We start from the raw sequence: 23,688 nt of genomic DNA, 5'->3' as shown, positions 1-23,688 counted from the left end.
AAAAGAGAGGTCATAGGACAGTCAGGAGACATTGCAGAGGCCAGACAGCCTGGACTAGGGTGGACTGTGGGAGAAGACCTCATCTGGGCCAGCCCCGTAGCTCACTCTGGAGAGTGTGGATCTGGTAGCTCCGAGGCTGCGGGTTCGGATCCTATATAGGGTTGGCCGGTGCGCTCACTGTGCCGAGGGTTGTGATCCCCTTACTGGTCAGGGGAAAAAAAAAAAAAGAAGAAGAAGACCTCATCTGATTTTCATCTCTAGGTTGACCTTTCAAATTAGGAAATAGTATAACTCTTAAACTGTGCGTGGGAAACAATTGTTGGTTTCTTCTCCCTCTTCCAACAGGGAATGATTCACCGGGACTTGAAGCCTGTCAACATTTTTTTGGATTCTGATGACCATGTGAAAATAGGTGATTTTGGTTTGGCGACAGACCACCTAGCATTTGCTGTGAGTATTTTTTAAATTAGACTGTACTCAAAATGGACCCAGATGCTTCAATAATCCTGAAAATGTTAGAAGACAGGATAGCGAGTTCACCGTGCTGTGCTGTGCAATCCTCAGGAAATTATGCAAGTGTGCAGGGGCATGCCGCAAATGGTATTTAGGCTTAGAAACTGTGGATACATTTTAGTGAGTGCATTCCACTTGAGGAGCATAAAAATTATTGGTTTGTGGACAAGAAAGGCATACAGTACTTTATGAAATAACATGTTTTGGTCTACCAATCCAGGCACTGGGCTAGATGCTTTACATTTGAGGGACTTTCAGTTAGTTTGGGGAAATGAGTCTCAAAAAAAGAAACACCAGAAACCTACCAGGAGAGCCTGTCCTAGACAATATGTAATTCAGAAGGCAATTGTACTTCTCAACATTGTAGAATAGTTGTTTACCATGCAAAGCTAAGTAATGTGAAGTGAGATAAATAGTGATATAAAAGACTGGGGAAATTTTACACTGTATAAAAAAAAGGCTGTATAAAGACAATGGCATTTCAGATGGCCCTTAAAGGATGGGTGGGATTCTGACAGGCCAAGGTGGAGGCAGGGCATGGTGACACCAGGGCAGGGGATTCCAGAGAGAACGATCAGCATATGCAGAGGACTTAGGGTGAGCAGATGTGGTTGTTTGAAGACCAGCCTGTTATGTAGTTGGCTGAAACTGAGGTGTAGAGGGGAGAGAGAGAGGATGCTGGAAGTTTGGGCAGTCTTGTAGGTTGCAGGCCTTGAGTGCCAGGGGAAGAGTTTTACTTAACATCATAGGCAAAAGTTATTAGGCATTAAGATAAGTGCTGTAAATTCCAAGGGTGGTCAAAGAAGGAAAATTGGACTTGGATTAATGGTGAGAACCATAGAAACTAAGTTAGAAGGTGAAGGTTGGGAGGAGTAGAGAAGGGGGAGGTGGAAGAGGAACAGTAAGGACGTGGTTCTACCCAGAACAGTGGGGTTGTGGAAGAGTATGCTGAGACTAAGGAAGGCCAGATGATGGGGTTTTTGATCCCCAAACTAAAGAATTTAATTTGATGTCTGGAAGGCTGTTGTATAGGGAGGTAGATAAGAACACAGGCTCTGGAGTCTCACTGACTGGGACCAGAATCCTATCTCTACCACTTCTTTGTGTCAGGACCTTGTGCAAATTAGTTAACCTCTTAATTTACCCCGTCTGTAAAATGTGCCTAATACTAGTACCTACCTCAAAGAGCTATCAGCAGAATAAAATAAGAATGCAGGTAAAGTACCTGGAACAGTATCTGGCACTAAGAATATTGAAGTTGCTATAATCAGTGGTGGTGCTTGCAGTAGGAACCTGTGGAGTGATGTTGTAAGAACAGTGATTTAGGATACTGCATGCGACAGCGCTGTTACAGGCAGTGGAGGAAGGTGAAGTTGCCTAGGAGGTGTTAGTGGGACAGATTTAGTGACTAGCATCTAGGAAAGAAGAGTAAAAATTGACCCAGACATAGTAACAGCAATGGGAAAATTAGAAAGATGGATTTGTTGTTATTGCTTCTAATGTACTCTTACTCTTCCTAGTGAGTAGATTCTGTTTTGGCATTTGCAATATTAAAACAAATTGGTTTCTTAAGCTTTGGGGCATTTCTGTCCTGAAGACAGAGTTGTATAGTGCACTTCCTCCTCTTGATTTCATTGGGTTGCCTTTGAGCCTTGCGTTACTGAATTAACTAAACAAGTTTTTAATTTCAAAAAAAAGCATTATTATAATTATTCTGATCTCCATGTGATATTTTTTCAGTCAGTCTTGATTTAGAAATGTACAAGACATTCCTGTGGAATAAGATAACATTTTAATTTGATATTTGACTTTTTTTTTAGGCTGACAGCAAACAAGATGATCAGGCAGATCACTTGATTAAATCAGACTCTTCAGGTAAATCCAGAAGACTGTATATTTCGTTTGTGTATTAAAAAGCAGACCACAACATTCCTTAACCTGAAACCTTCTTTTCACTTGTCAGGATTTTATTCTAGAGCAAGTTTTAGTTATTCATTAAATTAACCAAATTATTTAAATGTGCTTTTTTCCCCCCTTTCAACTGTATTGTTCTTCTGAAAATAGAGCTGCAGTGGGTAGAATAATTGGCTCTCATGGGTAGACAGCTGCACTTTGTCTAACCCCTGATGGTAATGTGAGGTTACCTCATGACCTGATCCATTGGGGGTCTTATCTGGCACTGCCTCTCCTCCGCATCAGCAAAGACATTCTTGTGTGGGACAGAGTGTGTGGCCATACGTGACTTATGGTTAATCATTTGGTGAAATGCTTGGTGCTTCTTTCTTTGAGTAGTACGGACAGTTAATAGATCATGCCTCACTTTTAAATCTTTTTTTTTTTTTAATTTGCCTTATGTATAAGTCCTATTATTGGAAAGCTTTCCCTCTGTTTTTCTCCACACAGGTCATCTGACTGGGATGGTTGGTACTGCTCTGTATGTAAGCCCAGAGGTCCAAGGAAGCACCAAATCTGCATATAACCAGGTACAGGATTTTGGGGGGGAAAAGGAAAGGTCTCAAGAGTGAGGTAATAGTAAAAACATCAAGATCACAGCATTTGGGGTTTAGTTACCAGCTGAAATAGTCAGGAACATTCACTCATTCATACTCCAGGCAGGACATGTGATGCCCAAAGCCAGTGACTAAAACTGGTTTTGTTGCTACTGGGAGTTTACAGTCCATCCATCTGTCCAGCCACCCAACAAATATATGAACTAACCCCTGCCCTGGGCAAGGTCTTGGAAACACAGGGAACAAGGCAGTCAAGTGAATAAGGCAGATGTGGCCCTAGCCCTCAGGGAGCTTATCCAATGGTGGATGAAACAGATGATAAACAAGTAAAAGATAAAAGAAATAATCACAAATTGTGTTAAAGACTAAGAAGAAAAGAAATGGAGTCAAGTGACAAGAGAGCAGTCTTCTTTAGACTGACCAGAGAAGGTCTCCTGACAGGGTGACATTTAGGATAAAGGATGAGAGGGGACAAGCCACACATAGTTGGGGGCTGGAGCATGCCTGGGAGGGAAGAGTTGTGGAGCAGAGGAAACAGCATGCATAAAGAGAAGCCCCCGGGTGAGAGATAGTTTAGCACATTTAAGACAGTCAGAAAGATGGTCATTGTGACTCTGTGTAGTGAGCAACAGTGGGAGAGAGGCACACAGTGAAGCTGGAGAAGAGGGCAGAGTCAGATCATGTGGGGCTGGGTTAGCTGCAATAAGGAATGTGGATTTTATTTGAAGTGCACAGGGAGCCACTGAAGAATGTTGAGCAAGAGAGTTCACTCTAGGTGCTGCCAGGAGGCTTTGCAGAAGTCCAGGTGGAGTGGCTGGTAGCTGGAACTGGAGTGGTGGTAGTGAGATGGAGAGAAGTATGCGGATACAGGAGGGGAAGTGAGATTTCCCTAATGGAGTGGCTGTTGGGTGAGGAAAAGGAAGGACAGAAGTACAGGGCTAGGTTTCTGCCTGGAGCACCTGGGTGAAGAGTAGTTGACTGAGGTGTGGAAACCTGGAGAAAGGCAGAGGGGGAAGGAGGAAAAGATAGCAGGACTTCAGTTTGAGGCATATTAGTTTGAAATGCCTGATGAGAAATACAATTAGAGATGTCCAGTAGGTTGTTATTGTTAAAAGACCCAAGATTTGAGACCAGAGGAATGGTCAGAGGTACAAATTTGAGAGTCATCAGCACACAGATGGGATTTAAAGCCACGAGACTGAATGAGATCACTTAGGGCAAGAGGGTAGAGCTAAATTTTAAAAATATATCAGGCAGGCAATTTGCATCAAAGCAGATCCTCAGGCTTGCAGCAGAAACTCAGCTTGGGTTTTGGTTCTGACAAGGGAGTATTGAACAGTGACAGAATTGAAACAGACCTCTAAGTCCCCGATGAGGGTGCAGGGAGATGCGTTGCCATGGTGTGTGGGAGGGTACCTTATTGTCATCTTTTTTGAGGTCAGTTGGGAGGAGTGTCATGAAATCCTTAAAAGTGCTTGCCCCTTTGGGCCAGTTCTACCTTTAGAAATTTATCCAAAGGAAATAACCAGGGATATCCAAAAAGATTGATATAAAAAGGGTTCATCACAGCATTATTTATAACAATGAAAAATAACAGTGTCTAAAAATGGGGAACTGATTAAATTTTTGTCCATTGAGTATGATATTGGTGGGTTTATTGTATATGGCCTTTATTGTGTTGTAGTACATTCCTTTTATACCTAATTTATTGAGTGTTTTTTTCATGAGGTGATGTTGGATTTTATCAAATTCTTTTTCTGCATCTATTGAAATGATCATGTTTTTTTTCCTTCATTCTGTTGATGCGATATATGATGTTTATTGATTTGCATATGTTGAACTATCTGTGCATCCCTGAAGTGAATCCCACTTAAACATGGTGAATCATCTCTTTAATGTGTTGGATTCTGTTTGCTAGTATTTTGTTAAGGATCTTTGCATCTGTGTTCTCTTATGATTCTTTGTATTTCTATGGAAGGGATATTGGTCTGTAGTTTCTTTTTAGTTGTGTCTTTTTCTGGTTTTGGTATAAGGAGTTTGGAAGTATTCCCTCCTCTTCAATTTTTGGAAGAGTTTGAGAAGAATTGGTATTAGTTCTTCTTCAAATGTTTGGTAGAATTTGGCAGTAAAGCCACCTAGTCCTGGGTGGGTTTTTTTGATGGGAGACTTTTTATTATTGCTTCAATCTTATTACTCATTATTGGATTGTTTGGGTTTTCTAGTTCTTCATGATTCCACCTTAGTAAGGTGTATGTGTCCAGGAATTTATCCATTTCTTCTTGGTTTTCCAGTTTGTTCGCATGTAGTTGTTCATAGCAGTCTCTCATGATTCTTTGTATGTCTGTGGTATCAGTTGTAATGTCTCCTTTTTCATTTCTTATTTTGAGTCTTCTCTCTTTTTTTTCTTTGTTAGTTTACCTTTGTTAGTTTTGTTTATCTTTTCAAAAAACCGACTCTTTGTTTCATTGACCTTTTGTGGTTTTTTAAAATTCCTAATTCATTTATTTGTGCTCTGATCTTTGTTATTTCTCTCCTACTAATTTGGGGTTTGGTTTTTCTTATTTTTCTAGTTCTTTGAGGCATAATGTGAGGTTGTTTATTTGAAGTCTTTCTTCTTTTTTGATGTAGGCATTTATTGCTATAAACTTCCCTCTTAGAATCACTTTTGCTGTATTTTGTAGGTTCTGGTATGTTGTGTTTTCATTTTCATTTGTCTCCAGGAATTTTTTAATTTCCTTTTTGATTTCTTCTTTGACCCATTCATTGTTTAGGAGAATGTTGTTTAATTTCCTTGTATTTGTGTGGTTTCTAGTGTCCATTTGTTGTTGATTTCTAGTTGTATTTCACTGTGGTTGGACAAGGTAGTTAATATGATTTCATTTTTTAAAAAAATTTGTTGAGACTTGTTTTGTGACCTAACATATGGTCTATTCTAGAGAACGTTCCATGAGCTGCTGAGAAGAATGTATATTCTGAAGCTGTTGGATGAAATATTCTATATATAAGTTAGGTCCAATCAGCCTAGAGTAGAAATTAATTCTGATGTTTCCTGGTTAATTTTCTGTCTGGATGATCTGTCCTTTGATGAAAGTGGGGTGTTAACATCCTTAACTATTACTGTGTTGGAGTCTAGTTCCCCTGTTATCTCTAATAGCAATTGCTTTATATAATTGGGTACTCTGGAGTTGGCTGCATATGTATTTAGAATTGTTACATCTTCTTGTTGGATTGTTCCCTTTATCATTATGTAACGATCTTTCTTATCTTTTTTTACTATCCTTGGCTTAAAGTCTATTTTATCTGATTTTTTGGTTTCCATTTTCATAAATATCATTTTTCATCCCTTCACTTTCAGACAATGTGTGTCTTTATAGGTGAAGTGATTTCTTGTAGGCAGCATATTAATGGGTCTTGTTTTATAATCCATCCACTCTGTGTCTTTTAATTGGGGCATTTAATTCATTTACATTTAGAGTCATATTGACGTATAAAGACTTGTTACTGCCATTTCGTTCCTTTTTTTCTCGTTGTTTTGTTGATCTTTTTTTCCTTTTTTTTCCAATCTTAGTGTCTTCCTTTGTGGTTGAATAGTTTTCTGTAGCAGTGTATGGTTGCCATGAGGCTTACAAAAAACCTGTTATAGTTATAACAGATTATTTTATATTAATAACAACTTTGGTATCTAATGAAAAAGAAAAAAAAAACAAATTCTACACTTTGTTGTCATCCCCCCCCTTTTTAACATTTTATTGTTTCAAGTTACATCTTTTAAGACTGCCCATCTTTTGTATGGGTTGTTGTATATATTACTGTCTTGTTAAGTTTGTCTTTTAATCTCATACTAAGGATGTAAGCAGTTTATTCACCGCCCTTACAACACTGAAGTATTCTGAGGATGTCTGTGAACTTATTTACTAATGAGTTATGTACCTACAAGTGTTTTCTTGCTGCTCCTTAGTGTCCCTTCTTTCAGATTGAAGAGCTCTCTTTAGCATTCCTTGTAAAGCAGGTCTAGTGTTGATAAATTCCCTTAGCTTTTGATTGTCTGGGAAAGACTTTATTTTTCCCTCGTATTTGAAGGTTAGTTTTGCTGGATACAGAATTCTTGGCTGATGGTCTTTTTCCTTCCGCACTCTGAATTTATCATCCCATTCTCTTCTGGCCTGTAAGGTTTCTACTGAGAAATCCTCTGAGAGATGTATTGGGGCTCCACTGAATGTTATGTTTCTTTTCTCTTGCTGCTTTCACTATTCTTTCTTTGTCTTCTGTTTTTGATAATTTGATTATGATGTGCTTTGGGGTATTCCTCCTTGGATTGAGTTTGATTGGCGACCTCTGAGCTTCCTGTACCTGGATGCTGTCATCTTTCTTCACACTTGGGAAAATTTCAAACATTATTTTCTTGAATATGCTTTCTATATCTCTTCCTTGTTCCTCTCCTTTGGGTATGCCAGCTATGTAGAGATAATTTCATTTGAGGGAATCCCATGTTTGCTGTATTTCTGTTTCATTTTTCCTTACTCTTTTTGCTCTTCTGACTGGATAATTTCATATGTTCTGTCTTTGAGCCTACTGATTCTTTCTTCAGTTTAACTCTGCTGTTGGAGCTTTCTGTCCAGTTTTTCAGTTCAGATAATGTATTCTTTATTTCTAGAATTTCTATTTGTTTTTTTGAAATTGATTCAGTTCCTTTGTCAAGTTTCTCATTCTCCTCCTGGATTGTTTTCCAGATATCATTTAATTTTCTATGTGTATTTTCTTGTGACTCCCTGAACATCCTTAAGAGGGTTATTCTTAATTCTCTGTCAGACATTTCGTAAATCCACTGTTTCTCTGGATCCATTGCTGGTGCTCTGTTTCCTTTGGTGGTATATTTCTCTGTTCTTTCTTGATCTTTGTGTGTTTACATTGATGCCTGGACATTTGAGGAGGCTGCTACCTCTTCTAGGTTTTCTGTGTTCTTCAGTGGTATTAGACCTTTATTAGTTAACATCAGAGCTTTGTCTCCGGTCTGTGGTTTTTTGGGGTTTTTTTTCCCCAGTTCTGGAGTGGATTATTAGCTATCACTGCCACTTAAACTCTGCACTGGAATTAATTTGTTGCTGCTTTGCTTCTGATTCTCTGGAGAAGATTTTTGTGTGATCAGATTTTAATTGTTGGCCTTTTAATCATTTCCAGATCTAGTGAGGCCAGATACACGTGGGCTGTGTGGAAAGTCTGGTCCAGGACTGAGTCTTTCCAGCAAACTGCACCCTCCACAGTTTTATTGCCCTGACCAGTATCCACTGAGTGGGCTTGTGCTGTTGGGAAGGCAGACTAGCTGCCCACACTATACCCAGTGTGCCCCATGTGGGACAGCCTGCCCTCCACACTCTATCGCTTCCCGTGGGTCAGGCCATGCACAGGTCCCTTGCGGTGACTCACCAGCCTCTGGTGGTTCCTTTCTTTGGTTGGCTGCAGTTCCTCATTCCTGTATAAGTCCAGAAGAACCCTGTTAGTGGTCTTGCTGGCCTGTGGGCTGGTAAGGTGCACTCCGAGGGTGCCTTCTCCCCTGCAGACTCCAAGTGACTGCACACAAAAGGCTCAGCTGCAGCTTTTGGTGGCTCCTGTTCCACGTGCTGCAGCTTCTTCCTGCTCCTCGCCAGGCTGGCCCTGAAGTGGTCAGAGCTCAAAATGGTTGGAGTGGTCCCTTCTCTCTCTCGCCGTGAATTTTCACAAACTCTGCAGGTCTCTCTTCCTCTTCCCCCAAGCTCAAACAGTCCCAGGTTGTCAGTCTTTGCTTTTTAATAGTTGTAAATTGATCAGTTGTAGGGGAGAATGATGCTGGGGACCATCTAGTCCACCATCGTCATCTTTTGAGATAATTAGTGAAGATGTAAAACAAAGCAAATTCTTAAGACAAATATTGGTTGTCCTTGCTCTTTAGCCATTATTTTCAGTCTTCAGCCAGTGGTTATCTATGTCTGTGTATGTAGCTAAAGCAGTTACAATTAATTTTCAAGGAAAATGTTGAGAGAAATCATGCCAAATATTTTATCCTGATCTAAATATAAAATATCTCATTTAGTCTTTATACCTATAATTTTTTAGAACAATCATTATATTTTTCTAGTGTGGCTTGTTTTGCACTTACACAAACTTTGTTCTAGTTAACAATGCTTGTCTATAATTCTCTGGTAAGTTATACTTTCAGGTCATGGCTCTCTAAATACAATTCTTTTTCCTTCCCAGAAAGTGGATCTCTTCAGCCTGGGAATTATCTTCTTTGAGATGTCCTATCACCCCATGATCACGGCCTCAGAAAGGATCTTTGTTCTCAACCAACTCAGAGATGTATGTATCAGATATTTTAGTGCTTAAATTTCCAGTAAACTGATTCTTAGCATGGAGCTCTGAATTCAAGGCAGGCTATTTTTCTGGTATTTATAATATAGAAGAGGCTGTCCTACTCAATTTTAATGACTTATTTGCTGAGACATGCCTGGCTTACCAATTTTTCCATTTCCAGTGAAAAGTTTTTCTTAGCAAAGGAAGTCACTTAACTTCTTAAAATAGCAGTTTTGGTAGCGAAAGACTGTCAGCACTGTGGGGGGATCTTATTGGTCTCTCTTCTGTATTTCTAATAGGTGGAAAGCCACCTTTGCTTACACACCTCCAGTGATGAGAAACGTACCCCAGTTTTGTTTGTCATGGGGATATCTTACTTGGAGAAATTCCTAGGGCATAGTTACTTTTAAAAAATTATTCTGAGAGATTTACTCTTGATTTTAAAACCAAGGAAGAATCCAGAAATATTTGCATGATATAAATACAGTTAAAGAAAGCAGTGGGAATGGGTTATAAGGATAATGGATATTTAGTTCTAGAAATTAAAGATTCCTGCTGAATTGACTTAGTATAGTAATACCTGAAGAAAACCATATGGCTAGAAGTTAAAATGAGAAAATGGCTAGAGAAAAATATCAGCCACTTGAATTTTTTTTCCCGATGGAATTTCCATGTGTGTTCTTGGGATTAATCCTTACCTCTGTGATTATGTGAGCTAACAGGGAATTAGACTGTGTGAGGTCAAGGGTGCCCATGAAAAAACAGCATTAAGGTGAAAGTGGAGAGTAAGATTCATGTGAGGATTATATAGATTCCCGTGTTCATGAGGGAGAGGTCTGGAGAAACTTCCTTACTAAGTAGAACAAAGCAGGAGTATTCATTAAGTCGTATCATATACACTGTAACTAAGAATACTCCTCTAGAGATTTTAGAAAACAGTGTAGTATTTTACTGCCAATACGGTATGGACAGCTATATTCATAAAGTATAAAAGTAAATAAAGTGACTGTCACCTTGCCTCGATTGGAGTGCTCTTAGGTGATTTGTTCCTGAGGAACAGCCTTCCTTTAGTCTGAAATTCACGTTTGTTCCCTCATTTCAAGAATATCTAAACTGTCAATAACTAAAGTTAATGTTATCACTGAGTTTCTATTTACCAGAAAGGTAAGAACTTTTCAGGAGGTAGAGGCTTTAGTGTTAATGTTTTTCTCTTTCTCTGTGTTGGGGTTTTTTTTTGCCATTTTTCATCCACGTGTTTAGTAAAACTATTTTGTCTTTCTCTGAAACCATTAGATTTTTGAGTACTTTGGCCTCAGATGAAGTGCTTTCTATAACCTAGGCTGTCATTTGGGTAAAGTCTGTATTAGATATGTATGTACTTGGAAGAATGAGCATTGGACTTCAAAAATGTATCACCTCAGTCTTTCCTTGTTAGTGAATTTTTATTTCTGTATTTGATTTTCTTACTAATGGTGAATAAATACTTTCACAATGGCAGTCTGCCAAGCACTTGCTGATTTGAATATAATATTCTTTTAGCCCTCTTCGCCTAAGTTTCCAGAAGACTTCGATGAGGGAGAGCATACAAAGCAGGTAATTTTCTGGTGACAAAGCTTTAATCACCATGTCTTCAGTCTTGGGTTTTAATTACTATTTTCCTTCTTTTGCAGTTAGTAATATTCTGCTACTCATTCTCTTGTGTCCTGGGAACAATGTAGGAAAAACTATGAAAAGATGGAGCACTTAAAATGTTATCAGACTTGAAATACACCATAAAAATGCCAAGGCTGGCATAGAATATTAACAGACCATAGGGTTCTTTTGTGTGGTTCACTGTGCTTTTGAAGTGCTGTTTGTACCCTTTGCTTAGCTGTTAAAAAAAAAAAAAGAATGCTTTTACAGCTCATTGTTTTAGATAAAGCTTGGGACTTTAAGAAAAAAATATGTAATTTAAAACTATAATTTTGTTCTGTTTTGTGGTTGAAGTAGGTCAGATTGTGGGGGAAGGGTTACATTTTCTAGACAATGTGATGTTACAGTATTTTAAAGTGAATTAATTTATCCTATATACCATAAATACTTGAGAGTGTGTGTGTGTGTATGTAACTCATGCCATAGGCTAATATTGGCATCCAGCTAATGTGAACGAATAATTACTAGTAAATTTGTGTATTATGCCCTAGTGTGTCTTTCTTCTTAGTGCCAGCGTTTGTCTTGGCGAAAACTTCAGTGGTTAATACTGTTGTAATCTGGAAGATTATTTCTTAAACTGAATTTTATTGACAATTATAAACGAGGCAAAGTCACTTATTTACATTATTAACGTTGAAAACAGAAACAAATATTGTGTTAATTTGCTATTTCTTGTTTATTGGTTATGTATATCTATGGATGTGCTGCTTAACTTTTCTAGACTTTAATTTTCCTCACTTGCAAAATAAAGGGATTAAGACCTCTTTATTTATATTAGCACTAACATCCTGTAATTTGATAATGTTTAACATGATATTTATGGCCATAGGGACCCATTCTACCTCATCTATTTAATTAGTGAAGAACCTTTAGAAAATACATTGAGTCTTGTTTCTACTTTTTTTAGTTACTATTATTTACGTGAACTGAATTTTCTGTGTTTCTGGGCATCATAAGGAAACATTCATATGTTCATATTTTCATAGCCTTACCCTGTGACAACGTCAATCTCATTCAGTATTTTCACCTGTTGACAGCTACGGTGGCCCAGGAACTTAATTAAACTACAAACATGAAAGCAGTTGTAGAAACCATTTCTCACAATGGGGATTGTTCTCCTATCATCAGATATTAGGTACCCTCGAGCATTTGAATATGAGCTATATAAAATTGACACCGAACAACAAAACCACAACCACTACACCTTCCACATCACAATTGTTCCTTTTTATCCAAAAGGAGGCCACATAGAAAATGCTTATAGACTGAGTATAATGTAATTTTTGACATGGACAGAAATTTAGCAGTATAACAGGGTCTATTGTGCTGAATACAGTATTATTACTTTTACCAGTTTAGCATAACTCTCATAAAAGTTGTATCAAGTCAGTTCCTTTCTTTATAATATAAAACTTCTGCTTTACACAAAAAGTCATTACCTGTTTTTACTTCCCCGCTAAGTAGGGGAGAGTACAGGGTGGGGAGCATTTTAAAGATACATAATTAGAAAATGCTTAATAAGGTTCATCTAAAAACAGGTTTTCTGATCTCAAATATTCCTCTAATTCCTTATAAATCCTTATAAACAAGAGGATTAAGAATCATTAAGGAACCGTTCAGAGGTTTATATTGCTTTCAAATGGTTCCCTTCTTAATGAAGTAGTAGCTGTGAAGGTATAACAAATGAGTAACGAGGATCAAGAGAATTCAAGGACTGGTGTCAATACAAATAACATAAATGGAAGAGAAAAAATAAAAATAAGATGTTTTACATTGCTTTAAGGATTCCAGTAGTCACTATGCGTTACAATTTCTACTGAAATTAGTCATGTAAAGCTATTTGTTTTATGTTCTTACATCTTTTTTATACAATATTCTGTGTTTATAAGGCCTAAGTTCTGCTTCTGTGTGTTCATTGAGTTGAGGATTTTTTTGGTTGTGACATAAAATATAAAAACAGTCTCCACCTTTTAAAAAATATGTAATTTATATTGCACTGTTGCACAACTCTGTGGCCTTAACAGAGTGCAGGGAAAAAATGACATTCAGAGATTTTTGAAATACCAGTTAAAATGCACGAACTAAGTACAAGAAATGTGGTGTCAGGGCTGGCCGGTTAGATCAGTTATTTAGAGTGCAGCCTTGTAACACCAAGGTCAAGTGTTCAGATCTGCATACCAGCCAGCTGCAAAAAAAAAAAAAAAAAAATGTGTGGTGTCATTTCTTTGACCTGAACTGACTACCACATTGTCAGGAGAATTCCTGAGCATTGTCTGTTGCATCCCATCGGTGTGTGCCTGCTTTTCATTATAGAAATCTGTCATCTCCTGGCTGTTGAACCACGATCCAGCAAAAAGGCCCACAGCCACAGAACTGCTCAAGAGTGAGCTGCTGCCCCCACCCCAGATGGAGGAGTCAGAGCTCCATGAAGTGCTGCACCACACCCTGGCCAATGTGGATGGGAAAGCCTATCGCACCATGATGGCCCAGATCTTCTCCCAGCGCATCTCCCCCGCCATTGACTACACCTACGACAGTGACATCCTGAAGGTGGGCTTTCACCATGCTTCTCGAAGAAAGCTTAACCTGGTCCACAAAAGGATCAAGTCAGTTCTTCCTATCTCATGGATTCTTTTAATGCTGAGGTCCGTAAAGCCCCTAAAAGTACATGTAAAATGTGTGCATATGCATTATCCTAGAAAGACCCACTCTTTTAATCACTTACTTGAAGTTCTTTACCCATCCCCCTCCCCACCCACCCAAGAGAGAAAGTGCATTTAGAGACTGATGCCTGGCCCAGCTACCCAGAGCCAAAAACATCCAACCAGCTCAGATCCCCATGGAATAGTAGTGAAGCTCCCAGTGCTGGCTCTACATCCAGGTCACCTGTGATGCTCTCTGATAATGCAGATGCCCAGGCCCCATGGCATAGCTGGTGGCTTGAATCTCCAGGTGTGAGGCACTTCAAGAATCCCTTTAAAAGCTCCTGTGTGGTTTCTGAAGTGTAGCCAGGTTACCAGTTTGGGGAGCTTTTAACGTTTTATTTCTTTAAAAAAAAATGGTTTAAAGCAATATAGCAAAATGCTACAACTTGATGAAATCGAGTAGGTAGATAACAGATAGTTATATTCTCTATATGTTCTGTATGCTTAAACTGTGATATAATTTTGCAAGACAGAGCAGCAGAGGAAGTAGTGGTAAAATTTGTGGAAGATCAGTACAGATTTTAGGGATGAATACTTTTTGCTGACTGGCAGTATTAGAAACATATTTGCAGGATTATAGGTGACTGTTTTTATCTTTTTGCTTATCTGTTGTTTCTATGTTTTCTATAGTGAAATGGTACTACTTTTATACTAAGGAAAAAAGTGAAAAAGAAAGCTCCTGACAAAATATGTAAATGCCATGTAGCTTACAAAATATGTAAATGCCACTTCCTCAGTGAATCACCCTAATCTGTGGGAGGTGGCCCTGATGCCATCAGGTGTTCATTGCTACACGGTAGCCCTAAGCATCCTTAGGGAGAACAGGTATGTTTGATTAGCTCTCTCTGAAAGGCATGTATCAACTTGCTTACAAGCTTGGACTTTGAGCCCAGGTGGCTTTCCCACTGCTGGAAAGGTTAGCTTTTGCATTTTGAAGCAGGACATACTATAAGACATGTGGTCTCTTCCCTGAATATGTTCAAAGAGGGACTGACTTGTTGAGATCAGATCTCTTTTCTGATCCTTGGAATAAACAATGTAATGCCTACTACAAGCCACAGATTAATATTTTAGGGGATCCCTTTGATTAAGCTGTGATGAATTTTTTTTTTTAAGATGACTGGTAAGGTGATCTTAACCCTTGGCTTGGTGTTGTCAGCACCACGCTTTCCCAATAGAGCTAACCAGCCATCCCTATATAGGGATCCGAACCCTTGGCCTTGGTGTTATCAGCACCACACTCTCCCAAGTGAGCCACGGGCCAGCCGTTTTGATGACATTTTAATCGGTCCTATTTTAGGGCAACTTCTCAATCCGGACAGCCAAGATACAGCAAAATGTGTGTGACACTATCATCCGCATCTTTAAAAGACATGGTATGTCCTTTTTTAAAAATCACATTCCTTCTTATAAGATGTGTTTTGGTTTTTTTCCTTTTCATTGTTAGAAAGTAGTGTTAATGGATTTGAGTACAACCATATTTTACTTTTAAATTTAGTTACAAGTAATTGACCTCATGTGAAATTTAAGCTTAGTTTTGCAGTTCAGCTTGTTAAGGAGAAACTGATTTTAATATTGCAACCTTCTTACAAAAGATACAGTCGGTTTGTGGAGTCAGAAGAAAGACTAAATTGACAAACTTAACCCTACATGAACCCTCTATTTGTAAATTTAGAAAATTGAAGAAAACATGATGATGATTTCAATGGTCCCTATAGCAGATTACTTAACTGTCAGGTTTGTGTTCATTTTAGGTTGCCTGCTAGGAAGAACGAGAACCTGATGATTAGTTATTTTTTCTAATTTGGTACAGGAGCTGTCCAGTTGTGTACCCCATTACTGCTTCCCCGAAATAGGCACATATACGAGCACAACGAAGCTGCCTTGTTCATGGACCACAGCGGGATGCTGGTGATGCTTCCTTTCGACCTGCGGGTGAGGCTGGAAACAGTCTGCTGACAGTCTTGTTGCCATGTCGTCACAGAATAGTGTCTCTCTGAAAAGACTGCTCCTATTGGTCATTTTCCCCCAGGCTTATATTCTGTCACCTTTAGGAAATGTATTCTTAAGGGTGAGAGCATTAGAGAGTTAAGTAAGCATTTGACCCTGAATGAATCCATCTTGCTAATAGTGCAAGTTATGGCTGTAGGAACCGGAACCCTGCGTTGCAGGTGCCACATGTTCACCTCAGTGTTGAGCTCTGCCAAGTGACCATAACATATTAACCTGGTCAACTCAGGCAAATAAGTGTAGTTTGGTTTTTTTACTTCCTGTCTAGATCTTCAGTAACATCCTAACCTGTTAACGTCTAGAACAATTAAATTCTTGTAAAAGCAAGTGTGTCTGCTAATTGGGTGTGCTGAGTTTTACCCATATTTGCTTTCTTCTGACCCCCAGAGCTCGCTCTGACAGCAACAATCTTACCAGTCATTCACTTACATAGCATTGGCTACTAGCAAGCCATCTGTGACACTGTATGACAGACCAGAGGAAAACACTCAATGTGTATGACAGTCAAGGGTGTAATACCCCTAATGTACGGAAAGCACTTATAAGTAGTTACACAAGCAAAGGATATAATCAGGCAATTCTCAAAAGAGAAAATGCACATGGCTGATAAACTCCTGAAAAGCTGTTCAGCCTCACTAATAAGGAAATGCAAAGGTATCTCAACTTCATCCTTCAGATTGGCAAAAATATTTAAATTATCATTATCCAGAGATGACAAGGGTATATAGGAAAATAGGTACTTTCAGATGTTGCTGATAGGAATGTGCATTGCTAAATCTTTAGAAGAGTAACCTGAAAGTTTCTAATAAAATTTTAAAAAATTTTATGCACATACTATACCCTTTGAACTAGAAATCCCACTTTGAGGAATTTATTCAAAGAAATAAAAAGACATTAATTTATGAACGTTAAAAGGATGTTTATTGCCCTATTATCATGGTGGTCAAAAACTAAAAACAATCTCATGTTTTTCAATAGGAAAATGGTTGAATCACTTGCCATCAATACTGTGGAATATTAAGGAGCTATTAAAAAGAAAATTTAGACCTATATTTAGATGTAAATTTAGATCTATAAGATGAAAATACATGTATTTTTAGATATATTCATATCTATATTTGATCTGTAGGAATATCCATGGTAAATTGTTAGCTAAAAGAAAAAAGTAAGTTTGCACTTGATATGTATGCAGGTATAAACTTGCTCTCACTTATGTGAATGTTCGTGCACACAAGTTTGTGTGTATCACCAAAGAGTAAAGTGTCAAAGAATAACTCAAACCTTTCTGGAGGAGATAATGGAATCAAGGCTTTTTTTTTTTTTTTTTTTTAATATCTGTGTTATGTGGCTTATTGCAAGGACAGGTTTTTGCTCTTATGGTTTAAGAGGAAATATCTTCCATATTCTTGGCTTCTGTTTTTCTTTTATAGTAAATAAAGTGGATTGGGATTATTTTGAGGTAAAGGTGAATAAAAAGCACATCAGACATTTGGGATCTGTTAAAGAGAGAGTAAAAGTACAACCATTTATATAGCTAGACTTAGAACTGGTTTCTTATTTTCTAAATATTAGGAGACTAAAATACAGATTTTTAAACATTAGCTGCCTTCCTGTGAGCTGAGACTCAAACGCAAAAAATGAAAGGTGCTCTGTGAGAATTTGACCCAATGATACCATGTCAGATCTCTTGGGACAATCTGACAATGGTTTTATAAGTTCATAAGTTCTGACTCTTATTTGTGGGTAGTTATTAAGAATTTCTCCTAAGAGATTGGTAGGAAAATCAGGAAATTCATCTTAAAAGATAATACCCATTTTGACTACATTATCATAAATAACTTCTTTTTTTAAGTTCACTGGTAACCAGATAAACTTACACCGATTTTAATTTGGCAGAGTACAGTATATTTAAGGAAAAGTGATGTTTTTCCAAACATAAAAAAACTAAGAAACGCCATATATATAATGTTGATGGGATGGGTAGCAGTGGAGTCCACTGCCAACTAGAGCACTCAGGAACATTTCAAGAAGTGTGAATGGTGATTGGTGCACAACTCTGTGAATAGCCTAAAAACCACTGAATTGCATATTTTTAAAGGGTGAACTTTATGGTATGTGAGTATATGGTATATTTCAATAAAGCTGTTATTAAAAAGCGGGAGAAGTGTGGTAGTTGGCACATCTTGACATTGACCTTTAAAACTTTGTTTTTCAGGTCCCTTTTGCAAGATACGTGGCAAGAAACAATATACTGAATTTAAAACGGTAAGAAACAGTAGGGGGTTCTACTTGATAGATGTAGGAAAGAAACCAAGGAAGAACGTTTTATCTTCTGTTATCCTTACACAGTAAAGAATTCTGGGTTCAAAGTATTGAGCTTGGAATATGGTCAAAAAGCCCAGCCATAGTAACCCTTTCCATAAGGTGGCTAGGACTGGTGGCCTTCTCTTTGGAAGGAATGTGGCAGTTAGGTACCGTGGCATTCCTGCAGTGTATTTTGGGCCTTCTAAAATGTCCCCAGGCAACATAACTGACTATTTTCACAAATGGTTGCTTTGAAAAAACATCTGGCTGTTTTTGGTCACTGTTGACCCCTTTTGAAATTTAATTGGAGGGACAAATGGCCAATGACCTCTGTGTGAAAATTGCCTATAAGGTAACTGAACAAAAGCTGCCTGTAGAGAAGTAGAGTAAACCCAGGAATGCTGAGCTGAGCACTGAGGACCTCCAGGCACTTAGCATTGGAAAAATGTTTTCTGTACATTCAAATACCACAGGGGTTGAACACTGAGATCTTCGTATATTGGAACAGTATTGTTGTCAGTGAGTCACCCTCCTTTAAAGCTCCTTTCTTCAACTGAAATCAAAGCTCTTTATGTGCTTTTATTCTAGCTACAAGTGAACAATTAATAGTCATAATCCTAAGGGGTGGTATTCCTGTGTAAAAGGCAATCAGTAAAAGTAAAATTATTTTTTTGTGTGTAATTTCATCTCTATTTCAGACATTAAAAAAAAAAAAATTTTAAGCCCCATGGTTTAATGGTGGCAGAACTGGGAATTGGAACCCAGATCACAAGGCAAGGCTGTTCTGGGACAGATCTCTCTTTAAGCCCTCTTGATCATACCACTGATTAATTTTTTTTCATATATGTATCTTTTATCTTATTCAACAATGTCTCATACATATTGGTTTCCAGTAAACAATGACCTTAGAAATCTGGGTTTCTCTCTCCAGATACAGCATAGAACGTGTGTTCAGACCTCGCAAGTTAGATCGATTTCATCCCAAAGAACTTCTGGAATGTGCATTTGATATTGTCACTTCTACCACCAACAGCTCTCTGCCCACTGCTGAAATCATCTACACTATCTATGAAATCATCCAAGAGTTTCCAGCACTTCAGGTTCTTATTTTAACATTCTGAGATTACTCCCGCTAGAGTCCTTCACCAAGTGTGGTGGGCAAAGCCACAACAACTTCAGACCTGCTTCTCGGTTTGTGCTGGCAATGAATCTCATCTTCCTAAAGTAACTGAAACAAGTTTGACAATGTTGCTTTCAGGGCTCATCTTAGGCTCTTACCTCTACCTTAGCAGGAACTGCTTTTTGTTTTGGGGGACAGGTATTGTTTCTCCATTCATTCTTCCAAAATGCAAGAAATCGGCTGAGATTCCTAGGATACATATAACATGTTCATACCCTGTTCAGAACCATCAGTGGCTCCCTCCTACTTCCAGTCTCTTAACTCCCCAACTTATCTTTTCACCATGTTTGCACACTACAGGGACTGCTACCTGCTCTCCTCAGGCCTCCCCTCACCATCCGACACATATGCCTGTGGTCCCTGCCTCTGTTGTTCAAGTGCTCCCTTGCCTAGAAAGTCTTTTCTTTACCAGCTGTGGTTTGGGCCCTTCTCCCCAGGAAGCCTGACTGCTCCCTAATGGATTGGTTGGCTGTGTTTTCTTCTCAGCTCTCACAGTTCTTGGTATGGGACAGCCACACACAACCTTGAGTCAGGTTCGTTGTTTTCTCCAAGCAGAGTGTGTGTTCTTTCAGGGCAGAGCCCACAGGTCCCCTTTTCCGTATACCCCATTGCACCCAGCTCAGCACACAGCTCACCACTCTGTGAATGCTCGTTAACTGACTCATGTGGGCAGAAGTACTGATAAGTATTCGGCCAGCCTGTTCTATAAGTCAATTACTATTGAACTAGATTCTTGCTTTTTATCCTAGCTGAAGACCAGTCAGTATTTTTGACACATGTAATTCAGTAAAATTAGATTCTACTCTCTGACTAAAACTATGTAAAAAGAACGCATATGAAAAAATAAACTAGAAGGCAATATGCTGAACATCAGTCCTTCCATTGTGTTAGGATGATAAATTGGTGGTAAAGGTCCAGATTTGGTCATGTACCTATATTTCATAATGAAAATAATCATAATTTTTCTCTGTCCCAGGAGAGAAATTACAGTATTTACTTGAACCATACCATGTTATTGAAAGCAATACTCTTACATTGTGGGATCCCAGAAGATAAACTCAGTCAAGTCTACGTTATTCTGTATGATGCCATGGTAAGCATTTAATTACCTTGACTTGACGTCGAAGGATGATAATAGTAATAGTTCATGGTTATTTTCTTACTGATGCAACCATAAAACTGAATTGGGGGTTTTATCTCCTTCCCTCATTACTCTAAGGTGAAAGAACCAATTGGCTTTAATTACAGTTGAGCTTTTTATTCTGTATTAAGCCCTGTACTACTAGTAACCTCCAAGGTGGTTTTTTTTTTAAAGGGTAACTTCTAATTTTAAAAGATCAAATTATCTTATTTAATTTGTAAGGTAATAAAATTCTTTATTAACCTACTTCTTGAGGCAAGAAATCCCTGAGTAACCAGTCCTGATACTTGCCAATAATAATTTTTAAAATAGTGACCTTAATTGAGCCCCTGTCCATGTGCCAGGCATCGTTCTAAGCTCTTTATGTGGATGCACTGACTTCATCCCCACACCAGTGCTGTTGTCCTTCCTTTGCAGGGGCTGAGAGATGGAGTGTTAGTGTTGAGAATAAAAGATAATATGCCCTGCACTTAGTTCTTCCAACCTGCCTGTGCTTATCAGTAAAGTCATTTATAGACTGGCATTGATTAAATTGGGCGGCAGCAGCTTAAACCTCTACTGGAGCCTCACTTACCACCTTCGTTCTGTGGGACTGGGACTATGGCACCTCCAGTTACCCTTCCCTAATTTAGCCACATTGTAGTATTTATTACTTTGTAGTACGTGCACAGATACAGAGCCTGAAGGGGAAACATTGAAAAAAGAGTGTCATGATATGATGCTGGAATGGAGATGAATGCTTATTTCTGCTAATATCTTTTCCTATTAAATTTTGTTTTCATAATAAGTAAGAGGCATCCAGGAGTTTCAATAATTAACCATGCGAGACAGTCTATGATTAAGGCAGAAGGAATAGTGGAACTCCATAATGGCATATTGTCTTTTATACTCCAAAAGGCTTAACTAGCTTTTTTTTCATCTGATAAGTACACATCAAGGACCCAGACTTTACTGTTTGTTTCCTAGTGGTTTTTTCCTCCCCACAATGTGCTGCTGCTGTTTGGCAGTGGCAGATGTAATATAAAGTCAGTTGGACACTGGCAGAAACCCCAGGGATTATGCAGAGCAGCGTCAGCTCATTCTTGTTCATATCCCATAGCCACAGCCACAGTCCATCCACCAGTGTGGGATGAGATGGTCAGAGACTGGCTTTTACCAGGGGAACCTGGATCAAAATGACTCCCTCCCCGCCCAAACAGAAATGCACTGGTTAAACCTGTCCAGATCTGGGCTGCCTCACCACTCAGCAAGTACAGCTCTCCCCTTTTTACTTCTTTTATGTCAGGTTCTTCAAATTTTAAAATAATGTTAGTTATGGTTTTTATGTGAATTGGGAAAAAACTTTTTAATGGCAGGATTAAATCTGTCCTTTACAATTATGAGCAATTTGTACAAAATGAAGGATATAATTAATTGTCATAATTAGCCTGGAAATTGTATCTTGTTCAGGGCCAGATTTAGTGAGTCTCGTTGTTAACTTTTTTCTTCTGCATTAGACAGAGAAGCTGACAAGGAGAGAAGTGGAAGCCAAATTTTGTAATCTTGCTTTGTCTTCTAATAGTGTAAGTACCTTCTAATGGTGTTATTACAGCTTTCTCTGTAATTTTGTGATACCAGAAAATGTCACCAAATTCTTGTTGCAGTAACATGGCAGCACTTTCTACCACTTCACAGATGCAGTTTTTCCCTCGAGTGTTAGGTACCATGGCAACCTCTGGGATTAGGAGAAGAGAGAAACTAATGCCATGATCAAAGACTGCCTCTCCATGCTTCTTCTTGATGTGTGTAATCATCCTGTTCTTTCTCAATCACCAGATACTTTCCTTTTGCACCCTTACAGAGCCATGCTTGGCAGAGCTTCCTGCTGAACAGGTCTAGTACTAGTTGTCCTCTGCAGAAATAGATTATATGGGACTAGAATGAGGCACAGAACCCGCAGATTCTTCTAACTATCTTCCCCTCCTGACCCTCAGGTCATCTAACTCCTGTGAGTTGAACTGAACCTCTTTTTTTTCTGGTACATTTCCTACTCCAAAAATCTTACATTTGATCCCATCAGCAATAAGGAAAATATTATGGGATAAACAGGTTGTCATATTCTCTGTACAGGCATCAGATTGATCCCAGATCTTTGGCACAGTAACCCACACTTAACTGAGTAGCTGAACAACAGAAGACAACAGGGATTTTGTACATTTTCCCAAACATTTATATAAGAGTTTTTGGCTTTTTCTTTAACTTTCCCAGAACCCTTCAAGTCCCTGGTCTGACATTCAATTACATGATCCTGTGGTGATCAGCAAAATTCACATGTGGGATAGATTAAAATACGATTATACACAGGCCAGGCAAAGTCACTCAATCTTTTGGACACCTGCAGTGTGGCAGGCAGAGTGCCGGGGAAATAAAGAGGGGTAAGTGGAGGAGTCCATAGAGATCATTCAACTTCTTAATTCATACTGGTCTTTAAAAAGTCAGGAGGGCGTATGCGCAGCATATATTTGCCTTTTATAGGGTACATGTAAACCACAGTTCAGAGAAGTCACCCATTTGCAGGTAGGAAAAGTAAACTAGATGCATGGCACTAGGAGTGCTGAAAATTGAGCCAGATTAAATCTTAAATATTTCATATAGGAGGAGATATTAATTATATGCAAAGTGACCCAATAGCATAATATTCATATATGAAGAATATTTATATATACTCTAAGCATGTACACAGCACACACCTACGTGTATAAATAGTCCCATGTATAAATAACACAGGATCTGCTCAATATACTGTCTAGTTCAGTGATTCTGTACCAAAAGTTTCAAGCCCAAAAGATTCTTTGAACTGTCATATTTCAAAGTTTCACAAATGTCACACACTTGCACATGATAGCTGCATTGGTTGGTAAAATGTCAGCTTCTTTTCTTTTTGCTAAATCTCTACCCACTGGTCATTTTATGATGCTAAGCATTAATAGGAAGTCATATGTTTCATTAGTTTAAAAATGGAAAAATAGTATCTGATAAAGGCATTTGGTACTTTCATTATTTTAAAATAGAGCTCTAAGGATATTAGAAAAGGTAGTAGAAATATTGCAAAAGAGTTTCAAATATCCAGCCCAGTCTTCTTATTTTACAGATAAGACATCTAAAACCCAAAGAGATGTTGTGATCTGTTCAAAGTCACATGGAGTTAGTTGATGATAGGGTGAGGACCAAAATCTGGTGATACTGGTTCCAGTGCTTTTGGTAGTTTATTAATGTGGTAATTTGATGTTAAAATTTATTGAGATTAAATCATTTTTTATTTTATTA

The 23,688-nt window shown here is 38.4% G+C and overlaps 1 protein-coding gene across 4 annotated transcripts in view; it reads left to right on the top strand.

Annotated features, from left to right (window-relative positions):
- EIF2AK4 (eukaryotic translation initiation factor 2 alpha kinase 4) overlaps positions 1-23,688 on the top strand; it is a 96,924-nt gene that overhangs the window by 54,665 nt on the left and 18,571 nt on the right. For all 4 annotated transcript variants that reach the window (XM_063089125.1, XM_063089126.1, XM_063089124.1 and 1 more), the window contains 12 exons: positions 346-450; positions 2,334-2,388; positions 2,917-2,996; positions 9,255-9,356; positions 10,890-10,943; positions 13,356-13,592; positions 15,048-15,123; positions 15,561-15,682; positions 17,973-18,022; positions 18,993-19,161; positions 20,218-20,334; positions 21,879-21,944. In XM_063089125.1, the coding sequence (XP_062945195.1) occupies positions 346-450; positions 2,334-2,388; positions 2,917-2,996; positions 9,255-9,356; positions 10,890-10,943; positions 13,356-13,592; positions 15,048-15,123; positions 15,561-15,682; positions 17,973-18,022; positions 18,993-19,161; positions 20,218-20,334; positions 21,879-21,944 (1,233 nt within the window). The remainder of the gene's footprint in view (positions 1-345; positions 451-2,333; positions 2,389-2,916; positions 2,997-9,254; positions 9,357-10,889; positions 10,944-13,355; positions 13,593-15,047; positions 15,124-15,560; positions 15,683-17,972; positions 18,023-18,992; positions 19,162-20,217; positions 20,335-21,878; positions 21,945-23,688) is intronic.

This window comes from Cynocephalus volans, chromosome 3 (genome assembly GCF_027409185.1).
Source record: "Cynocephalus volans isolate mCynVol1 chromosome 3, mCynVol1.pri, whole genome shotgun sequence".
NCBI lineage: Eukaryota > Metazoa > Chordata > Mammalia > Dermoptera > Cynocephalidae > Cynocephalus > Cynocephalus volans.
The sequence above is the reverse complement of the archived record's forward strand: the minus strand, read 5'-3'. Positions and strand labels throughout refer to the sequence as shown.